General features: G+C 39.0%; 1 protein-coding gene across 1 annotated transcript; it reads right to left on the bottom strand.

Annotated features, from left to right (window-relative positions):
* Positions 1 to 3,415: 3,415 nt before the first annotated feature.
* Positions 3,416 to 9,677, bottom strand: TMEM70 (transmembrane protein 70). Its single transcript, XM_074355046.1, has 3 exons — positions 9,319 to 9,677; positions 8,006 to 8,111; positions 3,416 to 4,060 (listed from the first exon to the last, which is right to left on the bottom strand). The coding sequence occupies exons 1-3, from the start codon at positions 9,526 to 9,528 to the stop codon at positions 3,603 to 3,605; spliced, it is 774 nt and encodes a 257-aa protein (XP_074211147.1). The 5' UTR covers positions 9,529 to 9,677; the 3' UTR covers positions 3,416 to 3,602.
* Positions 9,678 to 13,657: the final 3,980 nt, after the last annotated feature.

Raw genomic sequence — 13,657 nt, 5'->3', positions numbered from 1 at the left:
AGACTATATGAATGTTAATAAGATAGTAGCAGCAATTAATTGAAATACATCAAATATATTTAAATTCATGAGCTCATAATTTTTTTAAAGTCTAATTAATCATCAGATGATGCTAGGAAACCAGCTCTATTTCGAAAACTGATAAACAGAAAGAATTAAGCATTTGTCCTGACTTTTCTATAGTAAACTGAACTACTGGTAACCAAATAGTAGAGACAGGCAAATTTCCTTTGCCTTCTCGTACTCTTTTCTCTACCTTTAGGAGTATTTCAGCTAATACATGAACAAGGAATAATAGAATATAACCATTTCACAGCATCTAATGAATTAGTGAACTTGGGCACTGAGCATCAATGGTTGCTAATATCACAGAGAGACAGAAAGACATTGTGTACCTCTTGATGGATGAACACTGTGGGAGCCAACCTCCAAGATGACTCCCAATGATCCTTACTTCTTGGTATGCAAATCCTTGTCTAGCTCCCCTCAGCAATGAAGACAGGTGACTGTGTAACTAAGAAAATAATGCACAACGACAATGTGCAACTTCCAAGGTAGATTATAAAAAACATAGTGCCCTCTACCTTGCTTTCCTGGATCGACTGCTCTGGAGGAAACAAGTAGCCGTAAAGAGAGATCCATGTGGTAAGAAATTAAGGCCTCCTCCCAAAAGGCCAGTACCAATTTATCAGTCATGTGAATGAGACTCTGGAAGCAGTTCCGGCTGCCCCCCGTCCAGCCTTCAGATGACAGCAACACCAGCTAATATCTTAACTGCAGTCCCATGACAGAACCTCAGCCACACCCACTCAGCTAAGCCATTCTCGACTACCTGACCAACAAACACGGTGCAATATTACAAATGTTTGTTGATGTTTTACACCACTAAGTTTCAGGGGCAATTAGTTATGCAATGATAGGTAACTAATACAAACACATCTGCTATGAATCAGTCTTGTCCAAAATAACTAAACCTCAATGTGATGAAGCTGCACGTCCAACTACCAATTTATAGGAAATACAATAGACAGAGAAACATGTTCAATTACAACTTGGAGATACAATCAGAATATCTAGACCATGAAAACACATAAAGGATCAAAACCAGTTTCTTCAACAGATGGCTTGCAAAGGGGAAAGTGAAAGAAATGGAGGGGCCCATAGACTAGAGAAGTCTTAAAAGGCATTTCAAAAATTGGTGTGAAAAAGGTGGGAACTTTACTTAGATCTTAATCCAAACAAAATTGTGGAGAAAAAATTATAAAACAATTGGAAATTTGAATAGACTGGATATTTGGTAACATTGAGGTAGGAGCAGTTTAGATATTATAATGTATTGTAGTTATATATTTTTAAGTCCTTATCTTGTAGAGTTACAAAACTAAGTATTTAAGAAAGAAATATGATGCCTGGGATTTGCTTCCAAAATAAAGTAGAGGGCAATTGGTTGGGGTCTAGATGAAACAATATTGACCACATATTGGTAATTGTTGAATTCAGGTAAGAGTCATGTTGTTGTGAAAAAAATCAGAATTTTACCTAACAAATGTGTCCACACTAAGGCTGTCATTCAGAACCTAACAGCCGTTTTGTTACTTTTGCTTCCAAAAGCTGAAGCCTTTGGAAATCTATATGAAGAAAAAGATTACATTTTATTGTCAAAGGGTCTATTATCTGATGTAACCCAGATGTCGGGTTGGATCTCCTTGCCTTTTGAGACTCACATAACTGACTCAATGTCCTTTCCGTATAGTTAGACTCATCACCTTCTCAATCTTTCCAAGGTTACTCTGCCAGGGAGAGGGTACTGAAGTGGCATGGGAGACGTGCGTGTATTTCTCCTTACCTTAGTTGGAGTTGTTTCTGACTTATTTCAGTGACCATCATGTTATCCTATGCACGCTGATCCTTCTCTACATCTTGGTCTCACTCCAGAGCATGCCCTTGAGAAGTCATCTTTCTCACGTGGACTTTTAAGCCTCTTTTCTTTTCCCAAAACCACCAAGTTGTCTTCTGAGGAATTATTCTGATACTAATAAAAAATGGCTTTTCACTCCACTGCACAGGTGACAAAAATGGTTACACGGATACAGGACATTTAATGAAAGAGATGTATGTACTCAAATCAAGTCATGAGAGATGACCCTTGGGAAAAAACTTCAAGACGTTAACAACGCTGTTTTTTGGTTGTTTTTTTTTTCCTGTCTTATCTAATGATTTGATGAGTATTTGATTATGGAATAATCTTTTCCTAGAAAGATGCAAATCACATTAACTGCTAAAACAGCAACAGATGTATGTCTAGGGGACAGAGGACAGAAGAGCAGGCAGGCAGAGGCCCAAGCTGAGGACAGAGAAGGCGTCAGCTTGTTCATCTTTCTGACAACGGAGCCGGCCCTCTACTTCGATCACAAGCTGGCTGATCCTAGCAGAAGGCAGGCTCTGGGTCTGAGAGAGATGTGCACTGCTCTGTCTTAAGCTGCCTCCCATAAGCCTCTAGTAGCTTCAGACTTGATCCTTCCCCCTGGGAACTAGTGATCTCCTACTGCTCCTCCATCAGCCTCTCTCACACACAGGCAAACCAAAAAGATATGAACCATCATGGGAGGCGGTAGGAGACATTAGGCGGTTGCGTAGAGCCGGGTCTCCATCAACCTCCCCCGCACACAGCACGCCATAAAGATTAGGTTATACTGACCACTGTGGCAGGTGATGGGAGACGTTAGGCAGCTCCACACAGACTGGGTCTTTTGTTCTTAACCATGACTCTGGCAACTAGCACTGCTGGGCACACTCTAAGACGTCACCAGTATCTACTCAACTAAATAGCATGAGTTGAGGCCTTTTGATCCTGGCTGAAAATCCTTACCAAGAACCAACTTTCTCTCTACAATTAGAAGTAAAAATCTTAAAATGCCTTGATAGCTCAGAGACTGCTACTTTACTAAACGTACTATCCATCTATTCAGTACAGACGATTTTTCTACTGTGACAGGGTGTACCAGAGGAGTGGACGTGGAGGGACAAATGGGACCACTGAAAACAACACAACACAGGTCACCCTTTCTTTCTCCAACAGCTAACCACACTCTACTGGACACACACTCTAATGGAAATCCTTATTATGGACAACCAGAGAAGTTAAACAACAGCCTGTGTTCTGAACCAAAGGAAGCAGATTAACACTGCTTTCCATAATTTGTGAACTTTTAAAGAGTTTTTAATGTGAGAAAAGGTAATGTCTATATCCTTAGGAAAATCCAAACACAGAGGAAAAATAACTCTCCCATTTGCTTCTAACATCTAATCCCCAGCTGAGAGGCAACCACACTTACAATATAAAAGTATAAAAGCGTATGTCAGCAAATACATCTATTTTCACACCTTTTAAAAACAAGAATGGTAGAATATCACGTTTTGTTTTTCAAACATAACTTACTTTATTATAAAGGAACATAATTCTCTGAAAAGTTAAAGTTCTTTTTGATACAATTTCAGATTATTTTTTAACAGTCACTAACATAAATCAAAAGCAAAAGCAATTTTATTATTATGCATTGGAACATACATCACATTTAAGCACAAACATAAAAACAACAGGCTCATTTCTCTTCTTTAAGCTGTTTCTTTTCACTGGCTTCTTCCATATCAAAAGTGAATGGTTTGTCATAACCCATGAGATGGTTATAGTCTTCAGGGTTTGGAAAGAGCGCTGGATTAACTAACAAAGATTTTGTTTTGGCATAAAATGTGGTAAACACATGTGCACTGTTGGGAATCCTCACATCATTTTGGTGAAACACTGTGCTTGTTTCTAAAAGCACCACATTGTAAGTAATGGCTTTGTAAGTGTCTGTTGTGGCCTCATGGTACAACCGAATGACATAGCCTTTGGTAATAAAGTGAAGTAGTACTGGAGTGATCACGGTAAAGCTTCCTATGATGCTGTAGAATAAGATTTGCAAAGGCACACTTCCAAATATAATATTATTTTGTGCAAAAATGTACGGGAGAAATGCAAGGCTGATCACACTTGTAGAGTAAGAGAAACATTTCACACCTAAATAGGGGGGAAAATGGGAGAGAATTAATACCTTTAACTGATACAAGAAACAATCCAATTAATTCTTCTACCTTTCTACCATATCGTCATCAAACAAAACAACAACAAACAAAATCAAAACACATACATAGTGCTTATTATATTCCAGTTTCTGCTTTAAGCACTTCACATGTTTTATTCATAAAATCTACAAAAAAGTCCCATTGAGAGAGATACGTAATTATCATTATGATCTGTCCCATTTAAGAGATGAGAAAAATGAGGCACTTGCTCAATGTCACAGAACTACCTAGTGGCTGTGTTGGGCTGCAAGCCCAGGCAATCTGATGCTACAGTCCAGGCTGCTGGCCACTAAAATGCACTGCCTCTCCAGGTGAGAAATCTGCTTTCGGGCTGACTGGCTTCTACCTCAGTTCCCAATAAAAGATTTAATATTACTCAAAGATCCTTATGAATACTATGAAAGTTAGTTCAGTCAGCAGATTATCAAATAAAACTCTATTAACAAGCCCTTCCACAGATCTAACATAAAATGTTCAAATATGGGGCTAACTTTATCAAGGTGCCAGGGATTAAAACAGCAAATTACCAAAAAAAAAAAATAACCCCAGTGATTAAGAAACATATAGGAAAGGTATTCAACTCCTTTACCATGGAAAGACATTCAAGTGACATATTTTTACCTATCACATTAGAAAGATTAAAAGTCAATGACTTCTGGACTATACACTTTAAAAAGGTCAAAATGGTATTTTACATTACGTGTATTTTACCACAATAAATAAATGACTTAAAAATGTAACTTTTCTTAGTTTGAATGTGTAAGTTTAACATGATCTAATACCATCTGTTTGGAAAAAGATGAGTTGAGATCCTAGTAGACAAGTCGATTATAAAGTAAATTTGGAAAAACAAAGGAAGCGGAAAAAAAAAGGGAAGGGTTGATACTAAAACCTAGAGTTATAATTAAAATAGTGTGGTTCTGGTGCACAAATAAACAGATTAATGGAACTAAATGGAAAATTTAGTAACCATCCAACTGCACATGAAAATTTAGCATCAAATAAAGATATACTCCAAAACTAGTGGTGTTGGGACAACTGGATGGCCAAATGGAGAAGATAAAATTCAGTCTACTTCCCATACTATAAATCAGGGAAATTCCAAATAATCCTGAGAGGTATAAGAAGAAAACATCCATGAAGTCCCTTATAACCTGAGAATGGGAAAACTCTTCTAATTGTGACTCAAAATACAGAGGCAATCAAGGGGAAAAACTAACAAATCTGATTTTTAAAACATACATGGACATAAATACCATAAACAGAGTAAAAGAGGCAAATGAGAAAAAATATTTGCAACTTACATCACAAAGGGTTAATATCCTCAATATATAAAAGGTTTCTAGCGTATGTGAAGAAAAAGATAACAACCTAATATACAAACATGCAAGAGAATATAAGCAGACAGTCCGAGGAAACAAAATGAACTTCAACAGATGAACTGATGCTACACCCCAATCATGAGAAACATGCAATTAAAACCAGTGAGAGAGTTTTTCCCCTAAACTGGCAAAACCAAAAGTTTGACATCATACTCTGTTGGTGAGGCAATAACAAAGCAGACACTCTCATACACTGCTGTTGGCTGAAGGCTTAATTATCTTGCACCAGCAATTTAAAAAGTAATTCCTTCTTTCCTCCCACAGGTATTTGCTGTAACAGCAGTACACATGGGATAAATGGGGACCAAGCTGCCTTCTATATAAAAGCCTCCTCAGCCCGTCCAACTACCTCTTTTTTCCCCATTACTTCTGTTACACTGAAGTGGGTTAAATAGTGTCCTCCCCAAATTTACGTCCAGCCAGAACCTCAGAATGCGACCTTATTTGGAAAAAGGGTCTTTGCAGACAACCAAAAGTTGAGATAAGGTCATACTGGATTAGGGTGGGCTCTACACTCAATGAGAGTATCCTTAAAGGGACAGAACAGGACAAACAGAGACACAGAGAAGGCCGTGTGAAGCAGAAGGCAGAGACGAGTTCTGCAGCTACAAGCCAAGGAACACAAAGGACTGTTGGGAGCCACCAGAAGCTGGAAGAGGCAAGGAAGAATTCTTTCCTAGAGGCTTCAGAGAGCATGGCTGTGCCAACCCCTTGATTTCAGACTTCCAGGCTTCAGAACTATGGGAATAAATTTTTACTGTTTTAAGCCACCAAGTTGGTGGAAATTTAACACAAGTGCCCTAGGAAACTAACACGCACACATACTTTATTTTGCTTGGACTGAAGTAATTGCTATTTTCTAAACATATTCTGGGCTTTTCCATCTTGATGCCTTTGCTCATACTACTTCCACAGCCGGGATGCCCTTCACTCACACCTCTTCATATTCAAATTCTACTCATCTTAAAATGGGAATACCATGACATGAGTAATTACTTGCTGCAAAATTAACAAGAACTGTCAACTAAAAGGCCCTTCAAATGTCTTTAAACTGGAGCCATCTGGTAGTTTAAAGAATCTACAGAAACGGTACCTCTATGTTAATGGTCTCTCACTCAGTTTTACATGGAAAAAATGTTTCTCCCTCAATTTCTACATACAAAAAAATTAATCCCTGATAAATATATAGAGTGACTTTCTATTATCATAATATTGAAAGAACTCAAAGATTTAATTCTACAAGTTACAATTCTAGACATTTGAATACCATGGAGAGCTATGCTCTTCCACAAACGTTACATCCTACCCACACCAAAATTAGTTCCTATTTACATTCTCTTCTTTCCAGCATGAAGTCAAGTGGAAACGTGAAACAAATTAATAAGTCTTCCCTTCGTCTGAAGGAATGGTGTCTGTGTTCAGAAGGGGAACAATGAGGGTCACTGTTAACACATCTCAGTAACATCAGTCCAGGTATCCCAAGCCAGAGGTGTGACTCAGGCTCAATGGCCACTCATGTATTGACTCCTGAAGAAATTTCTACCATCCAAGAATGATTATTCCAGTAACTTCAGAACTCCTCTGAATAGTGATTATAATCAGCCCTTACTCCCAGAAAGTTTTAAATAGCTTAAACTGTATTTTAAACACAGTCTATTTTAATGCCATAAAGTTGAGAACTTACAGATTTCCAGAGTAAATTTTAGACAATCAGTTGACACCAACATGATCAAAAACACACACACAAATGGGGCGCTGAAATCTTGTGGCCAACTATAAAGTAGTCCTCCAGATATTTCGGGTTATACTTATTTTTAAGGGTTATTAAAATGAAATACAACCTCCAGAACTTGACTATCACATATCTAAATTCTTCTGACCTTTCCTACTGAATTATTCCACACTAAATACTGAATTACAATCTAAAGAAAGAGCTTTAAACTTATTAGCTATTTTATACAGTCTTTTCCATCTCTACGATAACTCCCTACCACCTGGAAAAGCAACTAAACAAACATGTTTGCTGAAAACTCTAAAATGACCTAAAAAATATAAAATTAATATATTTTTTAATTATAAAGGTACTACATACTCATTTTAACTGCCAACTTAAAAATAGAGAGAAGTGTCTACTTGCCCAAAATAATTCTTAAGAGGTACTCGTCCACACTTTTTCTCTGGACATCCACAAACATTACATAAATAGACACTTTCAGTTGTTTTGTTGCTAAACATCCCAAGAGGTGATGAAATCTTTAGTGCCCAGGTATAAGATCAGTCATAAGAGTCTTCAAAAAACCTTTTAAAAATCTCCTAAAAATGCAAAGGTCTCAGCCTCTAAATCTTCTCTCAACAGGCCACAAGAAAAAAAATTGTATTTTTTCCTCATGTGTTATAATTACAAGGTGCTAAAATAATAAACACTACATGCTAAGAACCGTTTTTACACTAAAAGGCAAAAAAAAAAGGGGGAAATATCCTCACTTCCGATTACCCACCAAATACTGTTCGGGCCAGATTCCCAGTATAAATCAGCCTTCCATCTTCTGCTTTTTCATGTTGTGTATGTAAACATCGAACACATCCATGCCAATAAACAGGTACCTATTAGAACAGAGACCATTATAAGGTGACTACATAATAAATTGCATTTTAGATCAACTTTTAACTTTTTTTATTTTTAATAATATAATTAAGACTAAAAGAGAACTTATCACATGGGGTGATTTAAAGAATTCTCCCAAATAATTTAAAGAGCTAAAAAAAAAATTAAAACTGAGTAACAGAATGGGTTTCCTTAATTCTCAAATGGACACACGCTGAACTGGAGTTGGAAGACCCAGGTTTGCATCCCAGCTAGCAGCTTTTTAGATAAAGTGGCCTTAAACAAGTAAAAGCTAATGGGACAGTTTCTTTTATTCCACGTCACTCTCACTTGACTGTCAAAAAAAAATTATGTAAGTAAACCACTGCAAGTTCAGATTGTTTGAAGTCCTGACCGTTTTTAATACCTCTAAAATATTTATACTATAGCTAGTATTTTTTAAAAAGAATGGCTCTTTCCCCCAAAGGCCTTGTATTCATCCCTTGTTCCTCGTAAAAAAATATTTTACTTGAAATCCTACTTCAAATTTCACAAGAACAAGAGTTCCCCAAACCTCTGAAAATGACTTTCACAACACACACTCTTCAAAATGTAAAAGGCATCCCTAATTCCTTTATGCTGACATTTAATTAGATTCCAATTCCCGTGTTGGCCTTTCTTCCAAATTTCAACCACGTTGATAATCCTGATGTTTTATGGGGCAGGATTAGAAGACAATTTATTCAGATTAAAAATGAGAAGGATTAACATGTCCACCCCCTTTTTCCAGGGAGCAAAGGAATTCCTAAAAATAGAGCCACTTAATAAAAAAAAAAAATTCAAAACCAGGTTCTCTGAGTTCTTTCAGATTCAATCTCCACGTGATGCCTCTAATTTCGTCGCAAATTAACCATTCCGAGCTTCCGCTCAAGGATAGAAAAGAAAATCAGCAGACTCCTCACAAACCTGCTGGATTTGCAACCACTTGTAGAGTGACCGAAACTGCCCAGAAAATAACCACTTTACAGCGGGCACCGCTGGACTCTCGGGTGCTGTGCACCCCAGGACCAGCGGCCTGCTCCCTCTGCGGGCCCCGCAAAAGGCTCCTTCCGCACTAGAGGCGCCAGGCAGGCCAGGAGGAGCTGCCTGAGAGCACGGGCTCCCCAGGCCGGATGCCACTCCCGCCCCACACCCTTACTCCAGTCCGCAAGCCCTCGGACGGCCGACCTGCACTCGCACGGGACGCGGGAGAAGCGGCGCGACTCCCCGCAGCCCCGCGCCCCAGCCGCCAATCGGCCCTGAGAAGCCGCTACAGGAGGCCGCCCACGAGAGGGCCGCCCTGGGGCCTCGAAGCGCGGTGGCCGCCCACGGCGCCGTCTTCTTCCCCCCGAGCCGCAGTCCGGCCGCCCACGGACCGCCTAACGCCAGGAGCAGCATCCCGCGCGTGATAAGGGACGACGGACCGCACTGCGGCAGTAGCGAGACACCCTGAGTCTCCTCAGTAGACCGCGGCCGGGACGAGCGGCGCACGCGCCGCACCCAGAAGGCCAGCGGGCCGCCTAGGCCCCCCGCGCGTGCGCAGATGTGCAGCCCGCTCGCAACCTGCCCAGGGGCGTGCGTTCCTTGCCGCTTAGGCTCTGAGCCCCTCCCGAGCATCGCTGCGGGGATCCGCAGACGCCCAGCGTGCGCGCGTTTGCTCTCGTCTGAGTCTGCAGCTCTTTACAACAGTGTGGGAGGACAGAGGGGAGAAGCCATGCGCGAAGGACAAAGCCTGGAAGCCAGGGTTAAATCTTTCATTCTCTTGGGCATCATCTTCTAGGCCCAGAAAAACTATTTTCTTTGCGGAAAATCATTCTAACCTATTGGCACAGAGGAATAATACATTTTACGTTTGAACAAAAATGAATGGTTAATTTAATCCAACTAATGGGTTGGTAGAACATAAAGGGAATTCATTCATATAATGTTGATAGTTGTCAAATTTGTCTTCAGACATCATTCTGATTCATATACGCTTTCGTTCATTATTCGTTAAAGAGGTATCGAGCGCCTCGCCTATTGCCAAGACTAAGTTGGAAGCAGCGGATACAAAGGTAGTGAATGAAATTGGAAATCCACAGTGCTTACATAGTGAAGGAAACACCTAAAAATAAGCTAAAATATAATGCTGTAATATAACTAAAATATACCAACTTACAAAATGTTACAGAAACCCAAGAAACAACAATTTTTTTCGCCTTATACTGTACAAAGGCTTCAGGTTCAGCTGAGACTGAAGGATGAGCACCCAACTAGTAAAGACACACTTTTGTTTACTATTTCAGAATTGTGTTTTTACTCAAAATGTTATTTGCACAGGAGAGGAGCAAACTAATAGTCTAAAATAGTATCACCATCGCAACTCCAAATCCTGTCTTTTTCTGAGTATCCAGAAGGATAAAATTATGCTACTTCTTTATGGGTAACTTCACTTTCTTAAAGTTATCTTCCACTTTTAAAAATTCTTGTTTTAGTATAATTCATATTACAAACATCAATTGTACATTATTATATACTGGTATGTATTTAAATTTTTCTGTTCATGTAAACTGTTTTCCTTTAATATTTTTAAAAACATAAAGTGAGGCATGTTAAAAATTTTTAGTTCATTTGAGCAAAAATTTATTCAAATCAGGCACCAAACTGGGAGTGGTTAGGGGTACTCCACTGACAAGATCTAGGGCAAGGTTTTTATAGAGAAGATGCACATGCAAAACAAATATATTATTTGATTGGTTATAGCTTATGCTGTTGCATTATTTGAGAAAATCTAGTTGGCTGTTTGTGGTTAGTGTTCCTACCCTGGAGGCGTTTACAGGAATTAAGTCCAGCTTAGGGTTTGGTTGCTTTACCAAGGCATCAGAGCCATCTCAGTCTAATGGCCTCCTTGTATGGTTACTTCTACAATATGTTGAGACAACCTGAATTTTTATCTTCTGTTCAGCTTAGTTTCTTCCTATGGAAACTGAAAGCAAATGAAAATATTAACATTTGGTCTACTTATCAAGGTTTCTAAATAGCTAAAATGAGATCTCATTCTGAAAACTCTGTGCTATTGATTTATATGGAATTGTTATTCATGGTTAAATAGATTTCGTAGTTCTAGTAATTTAGAGACATTTGTTGAATATAAACTACTTGAATGGGATTTTAGAATGATACTAAGGCTGTTTATAAATTAAACCTTGATTCCCCATTCATGTCATCTAGGAATTTCCCTTTAAAGATGGAGGCTGATGGCGAAAATGAAACTGGGTATCACTTGTAGAATATATGGACACCATTACTGTATGTAATTTTTGTTTGTTTTTTAGTTGTCTTCCCTCCCAATCCACCAGTCCCCTTTCCCTCCATTAAGGTGAGCTTAAGGTCATAATGGCATGATGGAAAAAAAGAAAAGAAATTTTTTGGTAGAGGTACTATTTTGATAAGAACACTAAATCTTCTTCATACATTACTGGTTTGGAGCAAATACTAGGAGAATCTTTTGGGGAAAGAATTTGTTAATAGATAACAAGATCTTTAAAAATGTTCATATTCTAAAGAAACAGAAACATGGTCAAAGATTTCTGTAGATACTGAACACAGTATTACTTATAATGATTTTAAAATGGTAATAAAGTCAATATCCAAGATTTAAGGAAATACTTAAGTGAATCATGGTACAGTTGGACAATGTAATTCTACACAGACATTAAAAATGATGCTTCTTGAGATTTTGGTTACAGAGGTGTGGGTTATTGAGGTTTGTTAAGTTGGAAAATAAATAGTATAAAGAACGATATACACAGTATGATCTATGTAAAAGTTCATAGAAAAACAAAGTTATCTGTAATTTCTGCATTTTATAAGCATGCATTATATTGATTACATAAATAAATAAAATTTTTAAATAAAAATTTGCACAAAAGAAAATAATAGTCCTCAACTAGATTCTAGCCCTAAATCTGGCATTAGCTAGCCTCGGTATCTTCACCTGGAAAATTCTATCATCCTCTAGGCAACTAACATAGTGATCCTTTTAGAAGGTGATAATGCAACAAGGAAAGGGGGAAGTTGAAAATGAGCCCACTGCCGCCTCTTTTCACCCCATTGCCTCTCCTCTCCACCAAAATTTATTCTGAGTTACTATTATAACCAAAAGGTTTTGTTTAAAATTTTTGCAGAGGCTTTGAAAAATTAACCCAGGACAATCTGTAAAAAGCAGTACCTTTTACATGCCAAATCAACTAAGAATATCTTTCAGGCAAAAGTCATTAATTAAGTCAAACTTTGTATCGCCTGTATCTGTTTTCCTTTTGTGGACTGTTGTTACACAACAGTCCTAGTTGAGCAACTTGCAGCGGTGAGAGTCTTGGCCTTACATTCCTTTCGTGCCACAGCCCGGTAAACAGAGGGTGAACTTTATTTAGCTGTTTCACCCTTCCTGGAAGAGTGCCTGAATTTCAGCATTTGAAAGCAAGTAAAGGCAGCTCCTACTTAGGATGGCTTGACTTAACAATTTTTTGACTTTACCATAATGGGAAAGCTATACATATTCAATGGAAACCCTACACAATTTTGAATTTTGATCTTTTCCTGGGCTACCAATATGTAGTATGAGACTCTCTCCCAATGTTGAAGCTCCCATTCAGCCTGTCAATCAGAAGGGGAAACAACCAATACACTGAAGGACCATTATGTTTTTCACTTTCAGTGCAGTAATCAATAAATTACACAAGATAATCTACACTGCATTATAAAATAAGCTTCGTGTTAGTTGATTCTTGCCCAACTGCAGTCTAGTGTTAAGGGTTCTGAGCACGTTCTAAGTAGGCTAATGCTAAACTATGTTGAGTAGGTTAGTCTATTAAATGCATTTCTACTTAATATTTTCAACTTTGATGGGCTTATCAGGACATAACCCCATTTTAAGTGGAGGTAAGATCTGAAAAGAGGATAGGGAGATTGTGGGGAGAGAGAGAAAGAGCCGGCGAGGGAGCGGGAGAGAGAGGAAGGGGGGACAGAGGGGGCGTGGAAAGACAAAGATGGTGTGAGAATTAAGTACTGGTGGCAGGAATTTCTGTGAATGATTTCAGAATCCAGCACCTGAACAACCCGGTGGCTAGAAGGGGGATGGGAGGTGGAGGAAAGGCCCCAGGTTGGGGGTGGGGGTTGTTTTCAGTAAACACTGAAAGTTACCGGGAACAGAGGAAATGAGGCCAGCCGATTTCTCGAGCAACTGAGATGCTCTTCAAGCTCTGCAACTTTTCACAAAAGACAGAAAGGCAGTCATAAAACAGCACGATCCTGTTAGCATAGAAACTGCACCCCCACTTTTCAGTCTTCCCTCTACAGATATTCTCCCACCTCCAAGCGTACCCCAAAACGAAAGGCAGGGACAGTCTCCACAATTACCAGGATCTTAAGGCGCAAGGTGAGAAACTACAAATCCCAGGATGCAGTGCTGCCTCAGCGCAACACGACAGTACCCAGTACCCGCCATAGAAACTACAAACCCCAGGATGCAGTGCTGCTTCATAACTAC

This window comes from Camelus bactrianus, chromosome 29, assembly GCF_048773025.1.
Source record: "Camelus bactrianus isolate YW-2024 breed Bactrian camel chromosome 29, ASM4877302v1, whole genome shotgun sequence".
NCBI lineage: Eukaryota > Metazoa > Chordata > Mammalia > Artiodactyla > Camelidae > Camelus > Camelus bactrianus.
The sequence above is the reverse complement of the archived record's forward strand: the minus strand, read 5'-3'. Positions and strand labels throughout refer to the sequence as shown.

Excerpts from the sequence above, each read along its gene's own strand:
- TMEM70 (XM_074355046.1), bottom strand. The coding sequence starts at position 9,528 with ATGCTGCTCCTGGCGTTAGGCGGTCCGTGGGCGGCCGGACTGCGGCTC. Across the intron at positions 8,112-9,318 it reads CGCGTCCCGTGCGAGTGCAG|GTACCTGTTTATTGGCATGG; the intron begins GTCGGCCGTCCG and ends CTGTTCTAATAG. Across the intron at positions 4,061-8,005 it reads TCTGGCCCGAACAGTATTTG|GTGTGAAATGTTTCTCTTAC; the intron begins GTGGGTAATCGG and ends CCCCCTATTTAG.